Raw genomic sequence first — 26,189 nt, 5'->3', positions numbered from 1 at the left:
CTTATAGCTATTGATGGACCTATCGTCCATGAATGTATCTAGTTCTTTTTTGAACTCTGTTATAGTCTTGGCCTTCATAACATCCTCTAGCAACAAGTTCCACAGGTTGACTGTACATTGTGTGAAGATGTATTTCCTTCTGTTTATTTTAAATCTGCTGCCTATTAATTTCATTTGGTGACCCCTAGTTTTTGTGTTATGAGAAGGAGTAAATAACACTTCTGTATTTACTTTCTCCACACCAGTCATGATTTTATAGACCTCAATCATATTCGCCCTTAGTAGTTTCTTTCCCAAGCTGAAAAGTCCCAGTCCTATTAATCTCTCCTCATATGGAAGTCATTCCATACCCCTAATAATTCTTGTTGCCCTTTTCTGAACCTTTTCCAATTCCAGTGTATCTTTTTTTGTGTTGGGGCGACCACATCTGCATGCAGTATTCCAGATATGGGTGTACCATGGATTTTTGTAGAGGCAATATGATATTTTCTATCTTATTATTTATCCCTGTCTTAATGATTCCCAACATTCTGTTAGCTTTATTGACTTCTGCTGCACATTGAGTGGATGTCCAAAACGTTACAGTTTAGAATAGTTACTACTTACCATTATATAATATAATCAGTAATATGCGCTAAGATATTACTAGACACTATTCTTGTATATTTATAAGAGCTTATCTTCACTTGGAAATTCACCAAAATTGCTATTCTGGAATAATTATTCCAAAATAGTTATCTTGGTATAAAATCTCATGCGGACATTCTTATTCTAGAACAAGAGTGTCCAGGGGCTTATACTAAAATAACTAAATGCTTATTTTGATACATTTCCAACTATGGGCAAGCTCTAAGACTGGTAGGAAGACTGGTAGGAAGATCGGATGTTGAGCACTGTTTTCCAGTGTTATACTGTACCGTTGTAAGATAACTGCTAGATATACTGAGGACAGTATTGACTTCAGTGGAGCTATGACAATTTATACTAGCTGAAGATCTGCTCTATTAAAGGGAAGAAAGTTATTAGTGTTAGGTTGATTTTACAGAGAATGAAATGAACTAAAACTATGGGGGGAGGGGTCTGAATTCACCTATATTTTGGATCCCGTCCCAAAGTTTCAAGATCCTTCCCGAAAGATTTGTTGTCCTACCTGATCCCAGCAGTTTCAGTCATGTACTCTTCTGCTCCTCTGCCTAGCTGCCAGTCTTCTCCTCAGATTCCCTTCCTACCATGACCAAACTGTCAGGCAGAGGCAAACTGCAATTATCTCCTGCTCAGCCCAAAATACACCTATACCCTGATTATAACATGACCCGATATAACATGAAATTCGGATATAATGTGGTAAAGCAGTGCTCCCGGAGGGTGGGGCTATGCACTCCAGTGGATCAAAGCAAGTTCGATATAACGTGGTTTCACCTATAACAGTAAGATTTTTTGGCTCCCGAGGACAGCGTTGTATCGAGGTAGAGGTGTATTCTGTCATACCTCTTCCATATATCTAGACTGTTTATGTATGAAATAGACATGTATGTATTCTGCTCTAAACAAATGGCTGTGGTAAACAAAGAAGAATTCTGATAAACTGATAGAATTTTAAGGGCTGCTCAGAAGATATTTATTGCAATAGCCTCTTGGGGACAGAAATATGTTTTTTCCTCTTAGCATGGCAAAATGTTATGTGAAACAGATGATCTCAACTACATATGTTTGGTTCAGAGTACTATGGTAAACAAAAAGTGATTTGAAAAAGAAGAAAATAAAACAGCCATGTGGTTTTCGTAAATCCAGATCAATGATGTGGTTGGCTTATTTACTTTAAGTTGTACAAGGAAATGGGATTTTTTTAAAGTACCCCTAAATTGTAGAGCTTGAAATACAGCTAAAACAGCTCTAGATCAGCCCATTTTCCATTAGATCCTTTCACCAATCATTTGAAGTTTGGCAATTGTATTTTCTAAAATAAAGTTATGAGAATCACCTGAAATCAGAGGTATGGAGGGGAAAATTCTGGAAGGATACTCTTTTTAACCTCAAGTATCAGAGGGGTAGCCATGTTAGTCTGGATCTGTAAAAGCAGCCGTGTCCTGTGGCACCTTATAGACTAACAGACGTATTGGAGCATGAACTTTCATGGGTAAATACCCACTCCGTCAGATGCGTGTCGTGATGTCTGTTAGTCTATAAGGTGCCACAGGACTCTGCCTCTTTTTAACCTTGTCCCCAAAGTTTTAAAGTATTTTACATTCCATACACTAATGCTGATTTAAGCAGCCCAGAAGGTGTAGAATGAATGCTTCTCAGTTTCCCTTGCTTTGCAGAAAATGCCAGTTGTATTATCATCAACATTATTTACAAAAGGTTTGAGCTTCTGTGGACTTCTTTTGGGAAAACTTCTTTTCTGCAGCAAAATAGTTTTGAGCATACAGCTGGCAAAGCATGTCATGGTCTAAAATCTACAGTAGATCTAAATGTATGAGAGTTATGGTAGTCTTGGTTCTAACTATGGCTAAGATTCTCAAAAGTGGTTGTAGATGCTCTAATTTTGGGTGCCCAACTTGAAACATCCTAACAGCTCGAAGGGTTTCCAGTGTCACCCAAAATCACTTCTCAGTTTTGAAAATGTTGGCCTGTGATCTTTCTAACTAAATGTCTTGCATTCACAATAAATAGTGATTCTAAATTAACTTGAAAATATTGTTGCAACAAATATTAAAATTGCAGCTTGCTGAATGATGATGAATGTTTTAGCTAAAGATGTGCATGTCCACTGGTCACATGTAGCCTGCTTTATGTCTATGAAATGAAACCATGACAAAGTTGTTGCATAAGAGAATGAAGCATTTCCTGAAGTAATTTAATTTTTATTTACAAAATAGAACTAGTTCAGATTAATTGCAGTATTCATTTATCCAGTGTCACAGAATTGTTTAAAACAAATGTAATTAAGCCATGAGAACATAAGAACATAAGAATGGCCGTACTGAGTCAAACCAAAGGTCCATTTAGCCCAGCATCCTGTCTACTGACAGTGGCCAATGTCAGGTGCCCCAGAGGGTGTGAACCCCACAAGCAATGACCAAGTGATCTCTTGCCTGCCATCCATCTCCACCCGCTGACAAACGGAGGCTAGGGACACCCTTCCTTACCCATCCTGGCTAATATCCATTAACAGACTTAACCTCCATGAATTTATCCAGTTCTCTTTCAAACACTGTTATAGTCCTAGCCTTCACAACCTCCTCAGGCAAGGAGTTCCACAAGTTAACTGTGCGCTGTGTGAAGAAGAACTTCCTTTTATTTGTATTAAACCTGCTGCCTATTAACTTAATTTGGTGGTCCCTAGTTCTTGTATTATGGGAACAAGTAAATAACTTTTCCCTGTTTACTTTCTCTACATCACTGATGATTTTATATACCTCTATCATATCTCCCTTTAGTCTCCTCTTTTCCAAGCTGAAAAGTCCTAGCCTCTTTAATCTCTCCTCATATGGGACCCGTTCCAAACCCATGATCATTTTAGTTGCCCTTCTCTGAACCTTTTCTAATGCCAATATATCTTTTTTGAGGTGAGGAGACTACATCTGTACACAGTATTCAAGGTCTGTGCGTACCACGGAATTATACAAGGACAATAAGATACTCTCCGTCTCATTTTCTATCACCTTTTTAATGATTCCTAACATCCTGTTTGCTTTTTTGACCGCCACTGCACACTGCATGGACGTCTTCAGAGAACTATCCACGATGACTCCAAGATCTTTTTCCTGATTCATTGTAGCTAAATTAGCCCCCATCATATTGTATGTATAGTTGGGGTTATTTTGTCCAATGTGCGTTACTTTACATTTATCCACATTAAATTTCATTTGCCATTTTGTTGCCCAATCACTTAGTTTTGTGAGATCTTTTTGAAGTTCTTCACAGTCTGCTTTGGTCTTAACTATCTGGAGCAGTTTAGTATCATCTGCAAACTTTGCCACCTTACTTTTTACCCCTTTCTCCAGATCATTTATGAATAAGTTGAATAGGATTGGTCCTAGGACTGACCATTGGGGAACACCACTAGTTACCCCTCTCCATTGTGAGAATTTACCATTTATTCCTACCTTTGTTCCCTGTCTTTTAACCAGTTCTCAATCCATGAAGGGACCTTTCCTCTTATCCCATGACAACTTAATTTACTTAAAAGCCTTTGGTGAGGGACCTTGTCAAATGCTTTCTGAAAATCTAAGTACACTATGTCCACTGGATCCCCCTTGTCCACATGTTTGTTGACCCCTTCAAAGAACTCTAATAGACTAGTAGGACACGATTTCCCTTTACAGAAACCATGTTGACTTTTGCCCAACAATTTATATTCTTCTATGTGTCTGACAATTTTATTCTTTACTGTTGTTTCAGCTAATTTTCCCAGTACTGACATTAGACTTACCAGTCTGTATTTGCTGGGATCACCTCTAGAGCCTTTTTTAAATATTGGCGTTACATTAGCTATCTTCCAGTCACTGGGTACAGAAGCCAATTTAAAGGACAGGTTACAAACCATAGTTAATTGTTCCACAACTTCACATTTGAGTTCTTTCAGAACTGTTGGATGAATGTCATCTGGTCCCGGTGACTTGTTACTGTTAAGTTTATCAATTAATTCCAAAATCTCCTCTAATGATGCCTCAATCTGTGACAATTTCTCCAATTTGCACCTACAAAAGCCAGCTCAGATTTGGAAATCTCCCTAACATCCTCAGCCATGAAGACTAAAGCGAAGAATCCATTTAGTTTCTCCTCAATGACTTTATCATCTTTAAGTGCTCCTTTAGTATCTCGATCATCCGGGGCCCCACTGGTTGTTTAGCAGACTTCCTGCTTCTGATGTACTTAAAAACATTTTGTTATTACCTTTTGAGTTTTTGGCTAGCCATTCTTCAAACTCCTCTTTGGCTTTTCTTATTACATTTTTACACTTAATTAGGCAATGTTTATATTCCTTTCTATTTATCACACTAGTCCTGTGTCTCTGTCAAATTTCAGTTTTATGTAGTCTGGCTCTCTCAACAAGAAAACATCAAGCCTCCAGTACACACTTGCTATCCATATTTCTCTTTGTGGATCTCTCCTTATCTGCTTATTTGTAGATCTATACAGGAGAACTGTCAGTCAAAATCTACATATTTGACAAGCACATTATACACACCCAGTGTGGTATCTGGGTGCCAGTGTTTATTCCTAGAAAAGAAGAGATTATAAAACTAGCATATTTTGTTTCATTATCAGGCCTGTGGCATCTGACGGGTTCCGATGTTCTCACTGAGCAACACACAGTTCATTCTAAGTCATTTTTTCCTAATGCCTAGTGCAGGGGTGGCCAACCTGTGGCTCTGGAGCCACATGCAGCTCTTCAGAAGTTAATATGTGGCCTTCTGTAGGCACTGACTCTGGGGATGGAGCTACAGGCGCCAACTTTCCAATGTGCTGGGGGGTGCTCACTGCTCAAGCCCTGGCTTTGCCACAGGCCCTGCTCCCGCTCCACCCCCTCCCTTGAGCCTGCAGTGCCCTCACTCCTCCTCCTCCCACCCCCCCGAGCCTCCACACCAGGGAACAGCTGATTGGGAGGTGCTGGGGGTGGGGGAGCTGACAGAGGGCTGTTAATGTAGTACCGTGACTCTTTGGCAATGTACATTGGTAAGTTCTGGCTCTTTCTTCAGGCTCAGGTTGACAACTCCTGGCCTAGTGTCACAACCACTTGTACGATGTGTCTAACGTGGGTTCTCTGGTTTAATGCTTAACATGTATAATTTGGATGTAGATTTTATTTGGCAATTTTGTTAGTAGTAGCAGTCAGGTACAATGAATTGATTCAATCAGTTCATTAATGAATTCCCATCATCATGGGATCTAATGAAGATGAATTTGTGATCGTTTTCACCAGTGAGAATCAAGGAGAGAGCCAAGGAAAATTTGGCAGGCAGTTATTCTGTCCCTCATGATACCACATTTAAAAGTTAACTTTGCAGGAGAGATTAATATGTAGTTGTAAAATAAAAAGTAAGATGATTATACTGTATGGTTTAGATATGGTCAGTTCTATGCCTTGCTCCTTTTCTCAACTCAGAAACGTGACCTGAGCAAAGTGGTGGCCATTCTGGGGTGATGTTTTCTCCTAAAGACATGTAGAGATGAACATTTAAAAGTATCCCCTAACTTTAGATAGGTTAGCTTTTGGGTGCTGGTCTTTGAAAATCAGACCAGCAATGTCTCAAGGAGGGCTAGCCAAAAAGCAAGAATTCAATTTTGTGACAAAATTTAAAGGGTTTACATTTTGTTTTCATTCTGCATCAGAATGAAACCAGGACTTCCAAAATGTTTCACAAAGTAAGTGTCTGGTGATTAGGGTATTCTCTTATGTGGGAGACCCAGGTTCACATGCCTGCTCTGCTTGATTTGGAGCATAGGCTTGAACTTAGGTCTTTGATATCCCAAGTGAATGCTCTAACCACTGGGCTATTGGCTATCCTGCTTTGGGTCTTTTTCAGTGTGACTAGAAATTTCATCCTGAAGCTGAGGAAAATTGAATCAATATGATACATTTCCACACAAAAATGGAATGTTCAAGAAAACTGAAAGACAAGATCTTCTTGTCCACTGCTGATCTTGACCATTTAGCTCTTTCTGCTGACTTAGCCATACATATGTGTGACCATTATGATGTTAATTTTTCCATTAGGAACAGGACTGAGATCATCAATTTATTTCAGAGACCAAATACTCCTTACTGCCAAGTTGGGGCAAAACTGAACCGGTTTGCCAGAGATAAAAGACTTTGTGTTACATTACAAAATCTGTGCTGCCCAGATGCTCCTTATGGATAAGGGCTGAGGCATATTAACAGATCAATATGGGGAAATGTGCACGGCTATATCTGTTCTTTGAATGAAGGACTACAGTCCACAAGCATATATGTTTGGGATGTACCACAAACAGTAAATTCATTCAGGACCAAATCCTGGCCCCATTGAAGTGAATTGTAAAAGTCTCTTAAGTCAATGGGACAGTATTTGGTCTTTAATGTTAAGATAAAAACAAGAAGCACCCACTCTATAGCTCTGCTTGTATATGTGTAATGTATATGTATATGTATGTAATGTATTCTTTTTTAAGGCTAAAATTGAATGCTTCCATATGCATTTTGCTCTGCAGCACTGTTCATTTCTGCCTTTCTTTCTGAATACGTCACAGACCTCAGGTATTGTTGAAGTAGAGCAGTTTTGTTAGGCCGTTTGGAGCTAATTATAAAATAGCCAGGGAAAGTAAACCACTTTAAAATTGATTAGTTTTTTGTTGTTGGTTTTTTTTGTTTTTTTTTAACTGATAAGTAATAAATCAGTGTTTAAACTTTGGGTGGGCAGCACAGCTAGTGAATGACTTACAAAAAGGATACTCAATCAGCCATCATTTACTTTTGCTAATTAAATGGAAAAGCAAGGAAGCAGGTATGGAAATTTGAAACAAGCACTAGAAGTCCAGCATTACAGTACATTTTGCAGAGATGCTAGAACCATAGTTTTGTCACCTCAGTGGACTAGGAGTAGTGCTTTGTAATGAACTGATTCATGATCAGTTCTGTTGGTTTTGAACGTCCTTTGTGATTTTTGTCTCTCTGAGGATTCAAAGAAAAGAAACAGCAAGGGAAGCCAGCAGAGTAAGTATGAGAACTATAACACTGTCAGGGCTGATACTGGAAGCCTAGGTCCAAAGTCTGATGTTGGCTACTCCAGTGTAAATGCAGCGTAACTCCACTGAAATACACTGTGTTCTATTAGATTCCCTCCAGTGTACCTGAGAGAAGAATCTGCCTCCTGGGCTTTCCTTTCCTTTTTTAGTAATTCAAGTGAGCCATTTGTTTTTTACATATTAATTGAAACATAGTTTATATTTGTTCTCATATTAGTTGGCTGACATAGGTCATTTTTACTGCTTCTGTAAGGAAGGTACTTATTTTGGTCAGGTATAATGTGAACAGGTGCTATATATGTTTCCTTGTTCATTTCTTCTAGTGCATCTCAATTTTGACCCATGGTCCTGACACTTTCACTTTTATTCCTGGGCCAGATTGTGTAATGTGTTTGAGATGTGGACAGATACCCACTAGAGTAACTCATTTTCACCTCTGATAAAATTAAAATGTAACCCAAGTTTCCAAAGGTAGAAGGGGGCTAATGTATTATCCAATTTTGCCAATTAGTCTGTTCTGTTTAAAAGGGTGCTGTCAACTTAAAAATCATGGTAATTTTTTTTCCAGAAAGAAATATTCCTACAGTAGTACCCAAGATAAATTTAACTGAAAGAGATTAGAGGCAGAAAATCTATATTAGCTTCCAGTTTGCTCACACCATATGCATTTGACAGCCCTTCACATCTAGTTAGTTTTATTGTTTCCTCTGTACTGTGTCAGTTTCTCCATTGGTTGTGGGTGTGTGAGACACAGTGACATGAGAGTAAGAAGCATTAAAAGGTAGAGGAGAAAGGAAAACAAAAATGGGTAAGAAGACTTAGATGCTGGTATAATATCTGAAACTACTTTTAACACATTTGAAAAGAACCAGTTCTCAAATTGACCATGCCCCTTTGAACATTATTCCATCTTCAGTGGATACTAGCCAGTTCAATCAGCTGATAGCAGTATCACACAAAATAACTTAATATTTGGCCTCAGAAGTGGTATAATAGTGACTGAAGAATGAAAGGAAAAAGCAAGCTTGAAAGGGAGCCGAAGGCTCAAGTGCAAGTTAAAGATTACCTTGTAAAGTTTAACGTATATTTGGAGGGCAGAGGATGAAAAATATAACTGGCCAATCAGTAGGAAGAATAAAAGTAGTTCTTCTTCGAGTAATTGCTCATATCAATTCCAGTTAGGTGTGCGCATGCACGGATGTTGGAAACTTTTTCCCTAGCAGCTACCTATCGAGGATATGTCTGTAACCAGGGTCAAGGTGGCTTGAGGGGAATGACTCTGACCCCACCTCCGAGGTAAGGCTTGGGAGTCACCTAACTGGAACTGACATGAGCAATCACTCGAAGAAGAAAAAACGGTTACTTACCTTTCTGTAACTGTTGTTCTTCAAGATGTGTTGCTCATGTCTATTCCATTCCCACCCACCTTCCCCTCTGTCGCAGTAGCCGGCAAGAAGAAACTGAAGGGGGGTCGGGCTGGCAAGGTCTTATATAGAACACCACATCGGCGCCACTCCGGGGCTCCCCAGCCGGCCCGATGGGTAGCTGCTAGGGGAAAAGTTTCCGACATCTGTCCATGCGGCATGAGCACACACCTAACTGGAATAGATATGAGCAACACATCTCAAAGAACAACAGTTACAGAAAGGTAAGTAACTCTTTTTTCAGCCTTTTGGCAAATTTCTCATATATTTGCATTATTTCAGCCACAGTTCTCCCTACTTCCTCCAATAGAGCCAAATTCTGCCCTTCAGTGTCTGCCTGTCCCATTAATGTCAATGGAAGTTATATACTCACAACAGAAGATAGAGTTTGACCTCTCCCTTTGTGAACAGCTGTCACTGATCACTATGATACCAATTTTGGAGGAGATCTGGCTCCCATTGGCTTTCACTAAGACTTGTGCTCCTAAATTTTATAGGCACTTTTGAAAATCTCCCCCTCCATTCGTACCCAATCGATGGGAATTACATGCAATCAGGCTGGAACTATACTGAGTTTCTTTTGAAAAATCTTCTCACCTTTTCTTTAGCAGCAGTGTAGCTCCACCAGTGCTGTCAGTGTCATCTGATTGTTGGCATTTGTACCACAGTATCATATAGGCCTGTTTACACCATTAGCAGATAGCAACAATGGGCAGTGCTAGTATAGACTAGCACTGGTGGAGCTATAATGGTGTTACAACAACGATGGCAGATTTTCACAAAAAAACACTTCAGACATGGCCATAGGGAGAATTTAACAGCTCTTTTGTGTCTGTTTATCCATTTATATGCATTAAATTCCCTCTTAAATATTATGCTATTCATGTGAAGTGAAAAAGAAATACACAATACTCTGAATTTAAGAACAGGTATTTCTGTTTCATTGATGAAAATGCTGACACATTATTGTGTGTTATCACTTGCATCTTTAATTTTAGCATCAGACAAAAGCTCTGTAATCTTCTAGCCTAAAAGTTTGCTTCCCTTTCACTCTGTATAAAGTATTTATCTTGTGTGGCTAACTGATTTTCAGTTGGGAGTAGCAACACAAACTAATGAGATACCTGGAGAACATAAATGGAACTTTATTATCCCCAACAAGAGAAGAAAAGGGGCTTTAGAACTTGGGACAGTTAATCAAAAATAGGCACACAAGAATAAATATAAATGTAGATAGAAGATACCCTCTTCCATTCCCAATTTGAGAGCAAGTATAAAAAATTATAAATTACCCAGAAACTTGCAAATCAATGGTGGAAAGAATAAGATGAAAAAAGCCATACTGTGTCTTATACACAGTGCCTCCCTGAGCTCTGTGGAGAAGAGCAGAACAAGAGAGATGCCCTTGTGTTATGCTCCATGTGGTAAGAACATCCCCACTCGGTCATGTATCATTAATGGTATTTGACTGATGAACTTTTATCATGACAGAACATACTCTACCACTTCATCTACAGTAATAGCTATCAGCAAAAGAAAGCTGTTATCTGGGAAAGGGGATGAACTGCTAGCTTTATGTGCTGGGACTCAGAGTGGTTGACCTGGTGCTTTCTCTCTTTCCCTTTTCCTGTCTCATGTGGTTCCCCAAGAAGGTGAACGGGATTCCTAGGACCATGTGCTGGTTCTGAGGGGTATTGTGGGGGGTGGAGTGGAAGGGTTAGCTCCTCCTGCCATACCTTAGTTCTGTCCCTGCTCCTACACTGCTACAGTGTGCTCTGACAGTTCCCATGCTTTCCCAGTGTGGTGTCTGCTGCTGCTACTGTTCTGCTGCAGCTTTGGCAGCAGCATGGGCCCAGCTCTTTAGAATGCTTCATTTAGCAATTATTTTTGTATGCTCCAAGACATTGCTGATCAGTGCAAGTCAGATAAGGGAAATGGGAATTTTTAGCAGTTTAGAACTCAGCTAAACCTGAACACATTTTATGGGATAAAGAATAAACACTTCTGTAGGCTGAGGGCTCTCTCCCTTGCCAAATTTCAGAGGCTTCCTGCAAACTATGGAGGTGTAGGAACTTCTTAAAAAAGAGGTTGCAAGAATCTTTTACAACTGAAAATGTTACGCAGCCTGAATATAGGGGTTACTACAAACTTCCCCTTAATACATATGTACATGTACTGGGAAAGTATGAATATTTTGGTGCGAGGATCTAATGGTCAGCCCCCGATGATGGATTTAAAGAGACTGGTAACAACAAATACATGATGAAAATGTGGGATTATTCCTTTAAGCAGAGATATTATTTACTTAACTTGCACGGACTCTCATATTTCATACCATATAACAAGGGCAGAATAAGCCACTTTTTTGGTACTTATTTCAAAGAGTTCTGTACCACACTGTAAAAGAAATAGCTGCTGTTAATGAAGTTTTGTTGAGTTCTGTTTCAAAGGATCAGCTATTATCTCCTTCCTCTTAAAAGGCGATAAATGTAGTTTCAAAATAGTCAACATCATGCCTTCTGAAATCATCTGGGAGCAGACAATTAAATTTTGTAATCACTTCTGCTATACTGCAATGATTAAGTATTATTACAACTTGACTACATACTATGCACGCAACTAGAAATTTACCGGACTACCTATAACAGATTCTAGGTCTTTCCCAGATGTTTATTAATTCCCATTAGTTTTCCACAGTTTAGTCATCTTGATGCTCCACCTGAACTCCATTATAATAATTATGTGTTTGTTTTTACTTTATTGATCTATATAATATGAGGAAATGCTAAGTAGCATCTCAGGGAGCCTTGGCATTATAGGCAAATATAAGTGTTCATATTAGCTAATCTTTTGGGTTTATATTTGCAGTGCATGTATTAGATCCCAGGATCCTTACTGTGGCTGGGACATGGTGATGAAGAAATGCACAACCCTGGAAGAAAGTCTAAGCATGAGTCAGTGGGAGCAAAGCATCACTGTGTGTCCAGTAAGTCCAAGAAAATTCATTGACCTCTTAAAGTTCTTGAGTTCATGTGGATCTCTTGTAAACTAGTCACTGTAAGATTTCTCAGGCTGAGAACATAATTATACGCAAAGCACATTGCTTCAGGCCTTTCTGCTCACATGTGGACTGTAAACTTATTTGTGTTTCAGTTCGTAGCCAACTAATTTGCAGTAAAGTATGTACAAGACATTGTTTGCAATTTTATATGGAGCAGTCAGCTTTCTTCCACCACCATACACATTCCCACTTTGAAGATGAATATTCAGAGACAAATTACAGCAAAATGTTTTTCCTTCCAGAATTCCCCCCACACACACACACTTTGTACTGTAAAACCAGATTTTAATTGCTAGAGATGGAATCTTGCCCCCTGAGGTTGTTATTGCTAATTTAAAAAGTCACATAATGATTCACCAAGTTCACTAATTGAAAAGGTGCTATCCTTCCAGAGACACAAAGTGGATTGTTTGGATGCATAAAACCCACACATATAATGACACATGAACACTGATTATAGCAAGTATAATATTTATGACTACTCATGGGTTTGTTTGTTTGTTTGTTTTAAATTTAATGTGGGATGGAGTTGATAGGCTCTCTCTCCTGTTTAGTCTGGCCTCAACATTTTAATATCATACTCAAAATATGTAATGAAATAAACAATAAAATAATAAATATTTTATTATTTAATGTACCAGTGCAGATGGTCTTTTACAAACAAAGAAGAAAATTCCCTTCCCCAAGGAGTTTGCAAACTAATGGCCAGATTCTGCTTCACCTATTCATGTTGACTAGTACCTTGGTCCTGAAATAGTTTCATTTCATTCAGAGGGATTATTCTAGAACAGGGGTCGGCAACCTACGGCATGTGTGCCAAACACGGCACACAAGCCGATTATGAGCGGCACACAGCTGCCTGCTGCGGTTCCGGCCCCCAGCCCCACTCAGCCCTCCTGCCCACCGCTCTCTCCTGAGAGGGCAGGAGGCAGAAGCTTGGTTCTGCGACAGCCAAGCTTCCCCCCTCGCCACTTCTTCCCCCAGCGTGGTGCTTTCCTGCCCCTCCCCCTCTCCTTCCCTGCGCCAATCAGCTGATGGCCCTTCTGAGAGGGAGGGGGAAGAGTGGCAGCATGCACACAACTCCGTAGAGGATGCAAAGAGAGGTAGGGACAGGGCCTTGGGGAAGGGGGCGGAACAGGGCATACCCCTTCCAGCCCCCTGCCATGAGCCACTCAGGGCAGGGGGCTGGGAGCACCCCCACCAGCTGAGCACCCAAGCCCTATGTCCTGAACCCCCCTCACACACCCAGCTTCTGCCCTACACCCCCCACACACCCATCCCTCTGCCCTGACCCTTGAACCCACCCCACACCCAGCCTTCTGCCCTGCACCTCCCACACCCCTCTGCCCTGACCCCTGAACCCCCCCACACCCACAGCCTTCTGCCCTGCACCCTCCACACGCACCCAGCCCTCTGCCTTGACCCCTGAACCCCCACCACACCCAGCCTTCTGCCCTGTACCCCCACACCTCCACTGCCCTGAACTCCCCACTGCCCTCTGCCCTGACCCCTGAACACCCTCACACACGCCCAGCCTTCTGCCTTGCACCCCCACAGCTCCATCCCTCGATCCTGACCCCTGAACCCCTCCCTGCACCCAGCCTTCTGCCCTGAACCCCCCACACTCCCACTGCCCTCTGCCCTGACCCTGAACACACCCCACACAACCAGCCTTCTGCCCTGCACCTCCACAGCCCAATCCCTCTGCCCTGATCCCTGAACCCCTCCCCACACCCCAGCCTTCTGCCATGAACTCCCTCCCCCAGCCCTCTGCCCTGACCCCTGAACCCCACCCCCCAGGTCTGGGGTCCCGGCCGCAGGCCCTGCTCAGCCCGCTGCCGGCCTAGGTGAACAGAACCCCAGACTGGCAGCGAGCTGAGCAGGCTGGCGGCATAAGATCAGCATTTTAATTTAATTTTAAATTACACTCCTTAAACATTTTGAAAACCTTGTTTACTTTACATACAGTAGTTTAGTTATATAATATAGACTTATAGAAAGAGACCTTCTAATAATGTTAAAATGTATTACCGGCACATGAAACCTTAAATTAGAGTGAATAAGTGAAGACTCGGCAAATCACTTCTGAAAGGTTGCCGACCCTTTTCTAGAAGTAAGGTACTACTCAGCATCAGGGTGGTAGAATGTATCTATAAATTAGATTGGTAGCATAATTGGAATAGACACCCAACCAATGTGGAAGAGAAAGAGGGTAGTCAACAGAAACCTCAGGAAAAGGGAATGCTGCTCTTTGCAGAATACGATTTACAAAGAATTCAGATAGTGCTGTTTTAGATACACTCAAGAGCAAGAGTAGACAACACGGAGGTGAGAATAGTAAAGGAAACCAACCAAGAGACAGATTAGAAGAAAGTGGAGACACCTTGCACTGAAGAAGAGGGAGGTTGTTAAGGCAGAAAAGTGGCTACAACTGGTACTGATTCTTGAGTAGGGAGAAGAAAACAAAAGGAGCAGTGAAGCAAGATAATTATACAGACCATATGGAACAAGAGAAGGAATAGAAGGAAATGAGAACTAAGATATAAGCAAGGAAAGAGCAATATGGATGCCTGAACGTGAGAAAGATGAGACAGAACTTGATGCGTAGTCAAGGAGCCAGTGGAGGGAGGGGCAGTGAGAGATGATTTTTAGCTGCAGTGTTTTGGATAGACTAGAATGGGGAGAAGAAAGGAAGCCAGAAAGAAAGGGAGGTTATGATAGTCAAGATTAAAAATAACTGGTGCATGAGGCAGGGGGTTAGCAGTCAGGATACACATGAGAAGTCAGATTTTAGGCATGTTACAAGGGAAGAACGGCAGGATTTTTTCAAGATCCTGGATGCTGTGAGATTCAAACAGGGCACAAGCCTGGGTGGCAGGGAATATAATGCAGTTATCACTGAAAAGGTTGGGGAGAGGAGAGTGACTTGAAGGATAAGTGATGAATATAGGAATAAAATGTCACCCTTGCACTTAGATAAAAAAATACCTTTTGACTGTCTGAACTGTCTCCCCCAACCTGACTGTCTCCCAGGGCTGTCCAGACATGTCTGAGTGCTCTGTGAAGGAGCTTCTCTAAAGCACTCAGTTTTGACCTGACACTGCTCCCGCTGAAGTCAATGGCTAACTTCAGCAGAAAAAGTTAAGCTAGTATTAAGCATACCACTGTCTACCTTCCAAAACTGACAGTGACCACTAATCGGGGGTAAAACCCACTTGGAGACTTGCTCTTTTTTAATGAAAAACTGCTTGTATGCTAACACTTTTCTAGTAACCAACAGTTAGTGCTTTAGCATCAAGTTCACAAATCCCTCTCATACTAAATACATACTAGAGGAAAGAGGCGGGGAGGGGTTGTTTGTTTTTTGCCTTTGGGAATATTTGAGATCATCTGCGGTGTACAAATAGAAATGTGTATTCTAAACAGTACTCTCAAATTCATTTTGAAGCTAAATCCACCTCTCAAGGCTTTTAGGCTTTTCCTCATCGTGTTGTTGTTGTTGTTGTTTGTTCTGGCCAGTTTCACATTTTTAATAAACATTTTCAAACCAGCAAAGAACTCTGAGTCTAATGACTGACAGACTGATATTGGTTAAAGACAAAGAGTACAGAAGAGTGAATAAAGTGGTGTTTTGGTCACATCTTGTTAATACATGGTTATGTTAACACAGTTTTCCCCCATTTCCTAAGATTATTCCAAAGTTACTCCAAAGGTTTGTTAGTACACCTTTACCCTGCTATTATGCCACCTGATATAATACGGATTTGCATATAGTGTGGTAGCAGCGGGCCTCTGGCAGCTATTTAAAGGGCCCGGGCTCCCCCGCAGCGGCTAGAGCACAGAGCTCTTTAAATCCCCGCTGGAGTCCTGCCGCTGCTACGCCAGGGCAGCGGCAGCGGGGCTTGCCGGCGATTTAAAGGGCCTGGGGCTCTGGCTTCTGTGGGGAGCCCCAGGCCCTTTAAATCACCGCTGGAGCCCTGCCACCCCTACCCCAGGGCTGCGGCAGCAGGGCTCCACCGACGATTTAAAGGGTCTGGGGCTCCCCGTAGCGGCTGGAGCCCTGCTGGCCGGCCCTACCCTGATATAACGGGGTTTCAGCTATAACATGATAGGGATTTTTGGCTCCCCACTACCGCATTAGAGTGAGGTAGAGGTGTATAAATCAGGTAGTTTCTTCACAGGCATCATGAAGAAGTGGATCTTCAGGAGAATACCTTAAAGGTGGACTCAGGAAAGATTTTCCCTGCAGTGTTTCCAGAAAGTTACAGCATCCAGAGTTCAGTATAGTGAAAGAGAAATGCAAATTCCAGACTCAAGTTTTCTTCACTAAAAATGCCCTGCCAACAGTGCCATTCTGATTATAATGCAAGTGGGCTGCTAGCTTGAGTGCCTCAGATGTCCTCAACTTCCACAGTACTAATTAGGAGAAAAGCAGTCTGTCAGATAGTCAGGCCTCAAATCAAGGTCAAAACTAACACCTAAAAACTTAATTCTGAAATAGACCTGCAGCCAGTGTAAGTCACAGATCACAGATATAACCGCTAGGCGACCCAGACTTGCTTAGCAGGCAGGCTGATGCTTTCTTAATTAGTTACAATTTTTGGTGCCTGATTTGTGTCCATTTATGCTTTTACATAGAAACTGTCTGGTTTGGCCAATGTACATTGCAGAGGGGCATTTCTGGCATATATCACATTAGTAGAGGTGCAGCCCCAGATGGTGGGGCTGATGTGGTTGGGTCCTCTGATGGTGTCGCTAGAGTAGACACGGGGACAGTAGGCAACAAGGTTTGTTAGAGATTGGTTCCTGGGTTAGTGTTTCTGTGGTGTCGTGTGTAGTTGCTAGTGTGTATTTGCTTCAGGTTGAGGGGCTGTCTGTAAGCAAGGACTGGCTTGCCTCCCAAGGTCTGTGAGAGTGAGGGATTGTTTTCCAGTGGTGTTCTGTTATTTTCCTTGTTGGGCCTGTCCTGTGGTAGGTGACTTTTGGGTACCCCGTCTTGCTCTGTCAATCTGTTTTCTCACTTCCCCAGGTGGGTATTGTAGTTTTAAGAATGTTTGATAAAGATCTTGTAGGTGTTTGTCTCTGTCAGATATCAGGAATGATAATGTACAAAAGCCAGTAGTAGAACACTTCAATCTCCCTGGACATTCAATAAAAGATTTTAAAATAGCCATTGTTCAGCAAAAAAACTTCAAAAACAGACTTCAGAGAGAAACTGCAGAACTAAAATTCATTTGCAAATTTAACACTATTAATTTGCGCTTGAATAGGGACTGGGAATGGCTGGCTCACTCACTACAGAAGCAATTTTCTCTCTCTGGGTGTTGACACCTCCTCATCAATTATTGGAAGTGGATCACATCCACTCTGATGGAATTTGCCTTGTTAAAAATGGTTCTCCACTTGTAAGGTAACTCCCTTCTCTTCATGTGCCAGTATATTTATGCCTGTATCTGTAATTTTCAGTCCATGCATCTGAAGTGGGTTTTTCCCAAAAAAACTTATGCCCAAATAAATCTGTTAGTCTTTAAGGTGCCACCGGACTCCTCATTGTTTTCTTGAAAAGTATCTGAGTTGTATGGCTCTGGCCAAGATTACTCTACTCCTTTCCTTAGTGCCCCTCTCCCACAATGTCTCTTCACACTTACACAAAAGAGGCTGCTTCAAGGATCATTATGGAAGTTGGTGGCATTAGGCTGATGAATGAGTGGGGGAATGGTGGCAATGGAAATTTCAGATTCTTTTCCTGCTTCCTAGCGGGAGTGGCACTTCCCTGATGCAGGAGCAAAAATGATTTCCTCACCTCTGCTGAACGTCTGTTATTCCTCTGAAGCCCCTGATTCTTTTCCTCTGCCCCTTCCCCTCTTCAAGCCAGTTGAGATGGAGAGAAGAGGCAGCCCTTACAGCGCAGTTCCTCGACCTTTTAACAGCAAGGGCTCCTGGAAGGCACCATAACTTCTGAGTCCCTGAGTGCTGGGGAGCTTTTGAGGCGAGAGCAGGAGGAGTATTCATGCCCATGTGACATTTGTGTGTGCTATAAGCTCATCCTAGCAGGATCCTCTCATGTTCTGGAATACAGTCCGCACCCGTGAGGGCTGTGTCACCACCTGCCCTGCAACCTAGGGTACCTCACAATGCTTTGCTGCTGTACCTTCCACCTGGGCCTCTCACAAACAGCATGCAGCTCACACGCTGCGTCTGTGTATAGCTGCTGCCCTGTCCTGCAACTCTGACCACAGCAGCCTGTCAGCAAACATAAGTCACACTCTACCTTCCATTAGCTGTGGTAACTACTTGCAGGGTGACCACTACACACTCCCAGTCCTGAATTTTCCTCCCAAAAAAATGTGTTCTTCATTGTCCAGCCCTCTCCTGGACAGTTCAGATATTTTGTGTCCATTGCCTCTGTAATGGAACAATATCGAACAGTTTGCTAGTTTAAATTGAGCTACCACAGATCCCAGTTTAACCACAACACTAGATTAGTTTTGATTAAAAAATAGAACAAGTATATTTACCTAAAAAGAGAGATTTTAAATGAGCATAAGTACAAGGCATTAACGTTAGAAATGGTCACAAGATGAATAAAGATGAAATTCTTTCCAGTGCTAAAATGTAACAAGCTAGACTTGGTTCAAGGTAAAATCCTTCCCACATGTTCCCAACACCAGGGCTGACCAAATTTCAGGTCAGGATCCCTCCCAAAGTTAAGCAGTTTCCTTTGCTTTCTTAGGTGAAAAAGAGAAATGTCTCTCTCAATTAATAACTTGGGGTGTTCTTGCCCCTCACTTTTATAGTCTAGTCACTCTTTGAAATGGATTCTTCAGAGAATTACTCCTCAAAGCAAAGTTTATTCCAGCAGTGAAGAAAGCAAAGTGTAGTCGGGGTGAAGGTGCCTGTGCTCTTTCTTCTGTCCTATGTATGCTGAAATACAGATTTGCCTCGTTACACTCTTGCTGTCTCAAGGACCTGGTTTACTACTATATATAAATTGAGGCACTCACACAATCCTTTGTTTAAGATAGTCTTGATTAGGCATGAGTGATTAAACGGGTCTATGTGGGATTGAACATTGTACAGGGAGAATTCATACCTTACCTATAATGTTGCCATGTACATTTCATGGTGATATTGTTGACCAGTGAGTTATTAGTTTTCAAATGATACCTCACAGGGAATACTTTGTACAAAGATTATTACAACAGTGTGTAGGGTGTGAATACAGGGTGCATTTGGTCACAGAGCCTTAGCTTTATTCTCCACTGCCCTGCACCTTGTTTTGAAATTTATACTTGTGCAAAATGGCCAGTTCACATTGATGGTCATTTACACCATTCTGAACTTAGTACCAGAATAAATCACTATACAAAATGCAAGGCATTGGAGAATAAACCCTTGTGTGTTCTGACTTCTTCTGCATTATTAAATAATAATTTCTAAAAAAGATCACAACATTTTTCATGAAGCTTTACAACCACAGTCTGACCTGATATCCTAGAGCAGTGCTTTTGAAAGTTAGGGTTGTGACCCAGTACTGGGTCACACAATGCAAGGTACCCAGGGACCCTGGCAGCTGGCCAGAAAAAACTAGTAGTCCCTACCCAGAGGCAGCCAGCAGCAGGTCTGGCTCGTAGGTGAGAGGGGCCCCTACAGGGCTCCACGTGCTGCCCCCGCCCCGAGCGCCGGGGTTCCCATCCAATGGGAGCTGAGTGTGAGCATGCCTACTGATGAGAGCCGCATGGAGCCGCTTGTGCACCTCTGCCTAGGAGCTGGACTTGCTGGCCACTTCTAGGGCGCAGTGCAGTCTGTGGTGCCAGGACAGGCAGGAAGCCTGCCTCTGCATCCTGGCTGCGCTGCTGACTGGGAGCCACTGGAGGTAAGCCCATGCCCCAACCCCTGCCCCAGCCCTGAGCCCCCCCCGAGAGCCCCTTCCTGAACCTCAACCCCATCATCCCAGGGCCTGCACCCCCAGCCCAGAGCCCTGTCCCCCTCCCATACCCTTGATCCAGCACTGAGCGCCCCCAAAATAGAGCCCCTTTCTACAACCCAAACTCCTCATCTCCATCCCACACCAGAGCCCGCACCCCCATCCCAGAGCCCTAATCCACACCCCAAACCCCTCATTCCCAGCCCTGCCCCACATCCCTGAGCCCACCCCCCAAGCCAACTCTCTGCCCCAGCCTTGAGTTCCCTCCCACACCCCAAACCCCTCATCCTCAGTTCCACTGCGTTGTGGGCATCAACAATTTTCTTCAACTGGGTCGCCAGAAAAAAAGTTTGAAAACCACTGACCTAGAGGAAGAGCCCATTGCTGTCACACAGGATAGCTGTTTTCAGTTCCTAAACCCAGCTCCTTGCTTCTTGATCAGCCGGAACTAGGAGTACAATATCCTAGTGTATGAAGTGCATCATATCATTTTGCAACAGTCCTTCTGAATAAATAGTTAATATGCAGATTGTGATGAGGGACTTGCTGGCGGGTTATTTATTATTACTGGGAAGGGTGGTTTTATTGTTCTTTATATGGGCAGTCCACTAAGGGTGTAGTCTCTGAATTTTTGTATAAACCGGTAGTTTCAGTTTGAAATGTTGGCATAGATGGTGCATCCAAACTGAAACTCGGTGATTCCGCCCCAGAGAATAGGCAACACAAGAAGTTGCTGGCTGACTGAAGATCTAGAGTTCCTCAGAGGGCAGGCCAACACAAAATAGGCAAAAGAGCTATTAGGAAGGTTGCAGAGAGCATCAAGAGACATATAGCTAGAGAAAAGAAGAGCCTTTTGAATGAGCAAGGACAAAGAGAAACAAGTAGAGGGAAGGCAGGGATAAGAAACAACTTTGGGTAGGAATGAGAGATAAGGAAAGTAAGGCACCAGAGGAAAGAACGGTAGAAGAGGAAATATAACCAAATCAGAGAAAATGTAGAGATCTGCTTGTTTTGTGCTGGCCTGCACACTGAGGTAGGTGAGAAGGTTGAGTACAACACAATTTTATGGGTAAAGGGCATTGCAGTGGTGCTGGTGAGAGCTGAATTTGGCACTCAGGTTAGTAAAATTTCATTTAAAGTACTCATAGTTCCACATTTGACTTTATTTCTGTATAGACAACTGGGGATCTAGCTGATCATATGAGTGTTGTCTTGTGAAAACTGTAGGTGAGACAGCAGTGAAGGTGTTCTGATACATTGTGGAAAAGTAAGCAGTAGAGATGGTTTCACAGCTTTGACACTAATTGGACTGGGGACATGTTATCAGTGTTTATAGAATACAGACTCTTCCAGCTCTCGGAGTAAGAGAATGAGCACAACTGACATTTCACAAGAAATAATTATGTCCTGTTTGTGAAAAATAACAGCATACACACTGTATTATAGTGTTATTTTCAATAAACACGTGTCAGCAGTATGCTGATTTGATAGATTGTAGCTATATCAGTCTCAGCTGCCAGAAAATAAACTTGTCTGTTCTATGGGGTAGTACTGTACGTGAATGATTGATCTTGGAAGTGTTATTAATTGTTAAATTATGGAACCCTTTTAGCAGAGTGGCTGGAGATCAGCCAGAGATGCAGTGAAAACATGTTGCCTGCTGTAATTAAGTCTCTTGTATCTTCTAATTATCTGTGAAATTTATACATCCTTTATCTCCCTTCCCCACCTCATTTAGAATTAAAGTGATATTTATTGTTCATGCCAGGTAGCCAAGTGAGTCACCTTTCCATGTCATTCATAGCAGTTCTGCCAGTTTTGTTTATAGTTCAGGGTAGAAACAGATGTTAGGGCATTAAGTACTAGTACTTTTCCTCCCTGCTTCCCCACTTAAAACATGCCTAACTACTTCAGGCTTTTTTTTTTCCCCTCTCCTGTTTCTTGGGTGGGAGAGTATAGCAGATCACTGACTCACCACCATGGCGCCTCCTGCTGGTTATCCAAGAAGTAGCTCAATTTCAGCATTCAGAGCACCTCCTGCTGGCCAGTGTCTCTCTTTCCTCAGGCCCCCCCATGTGCCTCCTTGACCCCAATGCCCTTTACCTTCGAGTTCTGCCCATAGTAATATTCCCACAATCTGGGTCTCCCCTCCCAGAGGAACTCCCACTCCCCTATGCCCACCTTGCCCCAGTAACTCCTGCCACTCATCATCTAGCCCCCTTTTCCTAGGGCAGACTTCAATCTGTAATGGCCATTCATCACTGGCAAGGGGGTTGGACCAACTGCCTCTGAATATCCCCGGGCTGCACCTCTGCAGCCCTAGTACCTCCTTAGGCCTTAACCAGGTCTCAGCCTGGGGAGTTGCCAGGCTGGAACACCCCAGCTCCTCTTGCCCTTCCCCAGCATTGCTCTGCTTCAGGTACTCTGTGCTCCCAGGCAGCCAGGTCCTTCCCACTCCAGGAGTGGGACTGAGTGAGCTCCTCCCTTAGCCCTTATATCAGGGCCAGCTCTGGCCTGATTGGGTGTGTCCACAGCTGTGGCTGCCTCCCCAGTCAGCCTTTTCCCCAGCAGCGGGGTAATTGCCCAACTACAGGGAGGACCTTTGACCGTACACTTGTCCCTGTTCTTTTATTAATTGTCTCCCCGGAATCAGTGGGTTTCTGAGGTCCTATGGATCCTCCCCTTAGGCTGGGGGGGGATCCTTTAGCAGTGGGCAGGCTTCCGCCTGCCCACCTCTCGGGTACCCAATAGATACAGGGAGGACCTTTAACCGCACGCCTGTCCCTGTTCTTTTATTAGTTGTCCCCCGAACTCAGTGGCTTTCTGAGGTCCTGTAGATCCTCCCCTTAGGTTGGGGGCGGGATCTGTTAGCAATGGGCAGGCTTCTGCCTGCCCAGTTCCCAGAAACCCAAAAGGTACAGGGAGGACCTATGTACTATTTAGCTATATCGTTATTATTTATTTGTATTACTGTAGCACTATGGGGCCCTATCCATAGACCAAGATCCCAGTATACCAGGTGTTGTACGAACACACAACAAAAAAGTTGGTTTCTTGAGTCTATAATGCAAGTTTTCTAATCTTTTAATCATTCTCGACTAAAGAGTGCGTTCATCTAGAGAGCTAAATTCCTGATATCCATCACCAATTTCATGAAAGGTTCCAGTAGCAATGAAGTCTGATGAAATCTAGAGTTAGCACTGTTTCTTTTAATTAGACAATTCCTAAATAATAATTGGAGATATACCTATCTCTTAGAACTGGAAGAGACCTTGAAAGGTCATTGAGTCCAGCCCTCTGTCTTCACTAGCAGGACCAAGTCCTGATTTTTACCCCAGATCCCTAAGGGCCCCCTCAAGAATTAAACTCACAACTCTGGGTTTAATAGGTCAATGCTCAAACCACTGAGCTATCCCTCCCCTCTAATTCCTGGTTAAATATATAATTATAGATATCTTATTCACATAGCTTTTAAACTGCATTTTGAAAGAATTATTCAACATCATAAAAGAGCCTGATTCTCCTCCAGCTGAAGGCAGTGGTAGTAGACTTTAAGGGAAAAGGCAAGGGTCCTAAAAGTAAGTTTTATGCTTTTTCATTTGTATTGTTTTTTACAGTTGTGTTTTTTTCCCATATATAATGTATATATTTAAAATCACATTCTGCTTCCCTAGGAAGTGGAATTTTAGTGATGGTTCTTTTATTAAAATGTGTTTTTTATAAATATCAAAGAAAACTACTAATCATTAAGGTTTAGCATAGGCTTGACCTAGAATCTATCCCTTGACCATTATCCTCTACTACTTTCTCCTTTCAATCTAAAGTCATGTTTCTGCAAACATTCTTGCATATTCTATTTTGCAATCAGTGACAGCAGAGTTTGGGAGAAATGGGAAATAATTTCAGTCAGAAGATGATTGAAGAACGAGGCTCTAATTCCTGTTGAATTTCTGTAGGAATTGTTTCCAAAGGAGCCAGTGATATTGGGGTGATGATGATTGATTTTTATTATTTATTATTTATAGTGTCCAAAGGCTCCAGTCAGATTGAGGCTCCATTCTGTACAAACACAAAAAAGAGAATTCCTACTCTAAAGGATTTACAGTCTACAAGGGTGTGATCCTTTTGAGAATGACTCTTATGGTGGCTCTAAATTTTGAATAGTTGAAGTTCAGACTTCACTATGTTGCGCAATTAATAAGTTACATCAAAAGGGACTTCTGATTAGTTTTCTGCTGTTTTACCATAAGCCTCGACTTTCTGCTTTTTTATCTTCTAGACCAGGAATTTGACTGTGGATGGGAATTTTGGAGTGTGGTCTCAGTGGAAACCCTGCACCCACACTGATGGTACCAGTGTTGGCTCCTGCCTCTGCAGAACTCGTTTGTGTGACAGTCCAGCGCCTCAATGTGGAGGCTGGCAGTGTGAAGGACCAAGTATGGAGATTGCCAACTGCTCCAGGTAATCGCAAGACCCAGACAGATCTTATAGGGTATCTTTTTTTAAAGTATTAAAAATGAAACACATTTTCAGTAATACTTCTTTTAAACCTTATCCACAGCCTTCCTATTCCTTCTTGAATATGAAACTGCTTATGATGATAGTCACAGCAGCATGGGACATAAGCCTCTCAGACTTCTCTGGGAGAGAGAACTGGCCAAGTGGGGAAAATTAACTTCAAGTTTTGTGAAACTATTTAAGTTGACCACAATTAACATTAACAACAGAAATATAGGGGGGAAAAATCAATGCATTCGATGACACCCACAATCAGGGCCGGCTCTAGCAATTTCGCCGCTCCAAGCACGGTGGCACGCCGCGGGGGGCGCTCTGCCGCTCGCCGGTCCCATGGCTCCGGTGGACCTCCCGCAGGCGTTTCTGTGGACTGTCAGCTGGTCCTACGGCTCCAGTGGACCTGCTGCAGGCGTTTCTGCAGAGGGTCTGATGGTCCCGTGGCTCTGGTGGAGCTGCCGCAGGCGTCTGCGGGAGGTCCACCGGAGCCGCGGGACCAGCGGACCGTCCGCAGCCACACCTGCGGCAGCTCCACTGGAGCTGTCTGCCGCCTTCCCAGCAACCGGCAGAGCGCCCCCTGCAGCGTGCCGCCCCAAGCACACGCTTGGCGTGCTGTGGCCTGGAGCCGGCCCTGCCCACAATTTAAAGACCCAGAGTTTAGTAATTTATTGGGCTGTGCGGCAGAGACTTTTGCAGGACCAGTAAGCTTTTTTTAAACGTTAGTTCTGGCCCAGTTATCAGAAAGAACACATTTTGAGGGCCAAGTCCCAGGAGTCACTACCCTTTAGCACCACCTCCATTGGACCAGCTCTCAGGATTTGTGAATACTGCACTAGGGATGGGGAGCAAAAGGAGGGTGCTTGTCTCTCTGCACTGGAGAGAAGGCAGGTCCACTGTAGCCTGTGCTGATAGCATAATATCCTAGTCTGTGGCCCACCAAGTTTGGTCTTAACAGCCACTTTTCCATCCCAGAGCACTCACCTGACCTCATAGAATACTGGAGCAGATCATTTTTCAATCTAAGCTTAGAAACAAAGTGTTTGTTTTGAACAGTCATGGCCAAGTTAGAGGGTGTAGGATTAGCAGCCTTGTGCTGACAACTGGTGATAGTGAAGGAAGTGGGGCTAATTTGACATGGCACTCATGTTTCAAACATTTTTTGCACCTAACTCTCAAGATGAAGCTTGTTAAATGATCTGTTCTGTTCATTTCCTGAAGTTCCTTCTTTTATCACTTCCTCTAGTCCATTACTTATGCTACACCAGTAGCAAATAGTTTAACTTCCAAATCACCTCATGATATTTTTGCATGAATCAGAACAGTTATTATCCTGCATGTAATGGTAAAAAAAATCATTCCAGCTGATATAAGATACAATAATGAATGGGTGTAAATAGATAAGAAAAATCAATATGGTGCTTACAGTTGACTGTAGAGTACAGAATTGTGAGCAGAGGAGAATGTAAGGATACTATATGAAGCTAAATATTTGAACAAGAGTTAGTAGGTATCTGTTGTTCCTGAAGTATAGACT

General features: G+C 42.7%; 1 protein-coding gene across 1 annotated transcript in view; it reads left to right on the top strand.

Moving 5' to 3' along the window:
• SEMA5A (semaphorin 5A) overlaps positions 1–26,189 on the top strand; it is a 630,546-nt gene that overhangs the window by 450,378 nt on the left and 153,979 nt on the right. The window contains exons 12-13 of the mRNA XM_050938145.1: positions 12,024–12,141; positions 24,423–24,604. Coding sequence (XP_050794102.1) covers positions 12,024–12,141; positions 24,423–24,604 — 300 coding nt within the window. The remainder of the gene's footprint in view (positions 1–12,023; positions 12,142–24,422; positions 24,605–26,189) is intronic.

Source organism: Gopherus flavomarginatus, chromosome 2 (genome assembly GCF_025201925.1).
Source record: "Gopherus flavomarginatus isolate rGopFla2 chromosome 2, rGopFla2.mat.asm, whole genome shotgun sequence".
NCBI lineage: Eukaryota > Metazoa > Chordata > Testudines > Testudinidae > Gopherus > Gopherus flavomarginatus.
Note: the sequence above shows the minus strand (reverse complement) of the source record. Positions and strands in the feature narration are given on the sequence as shown.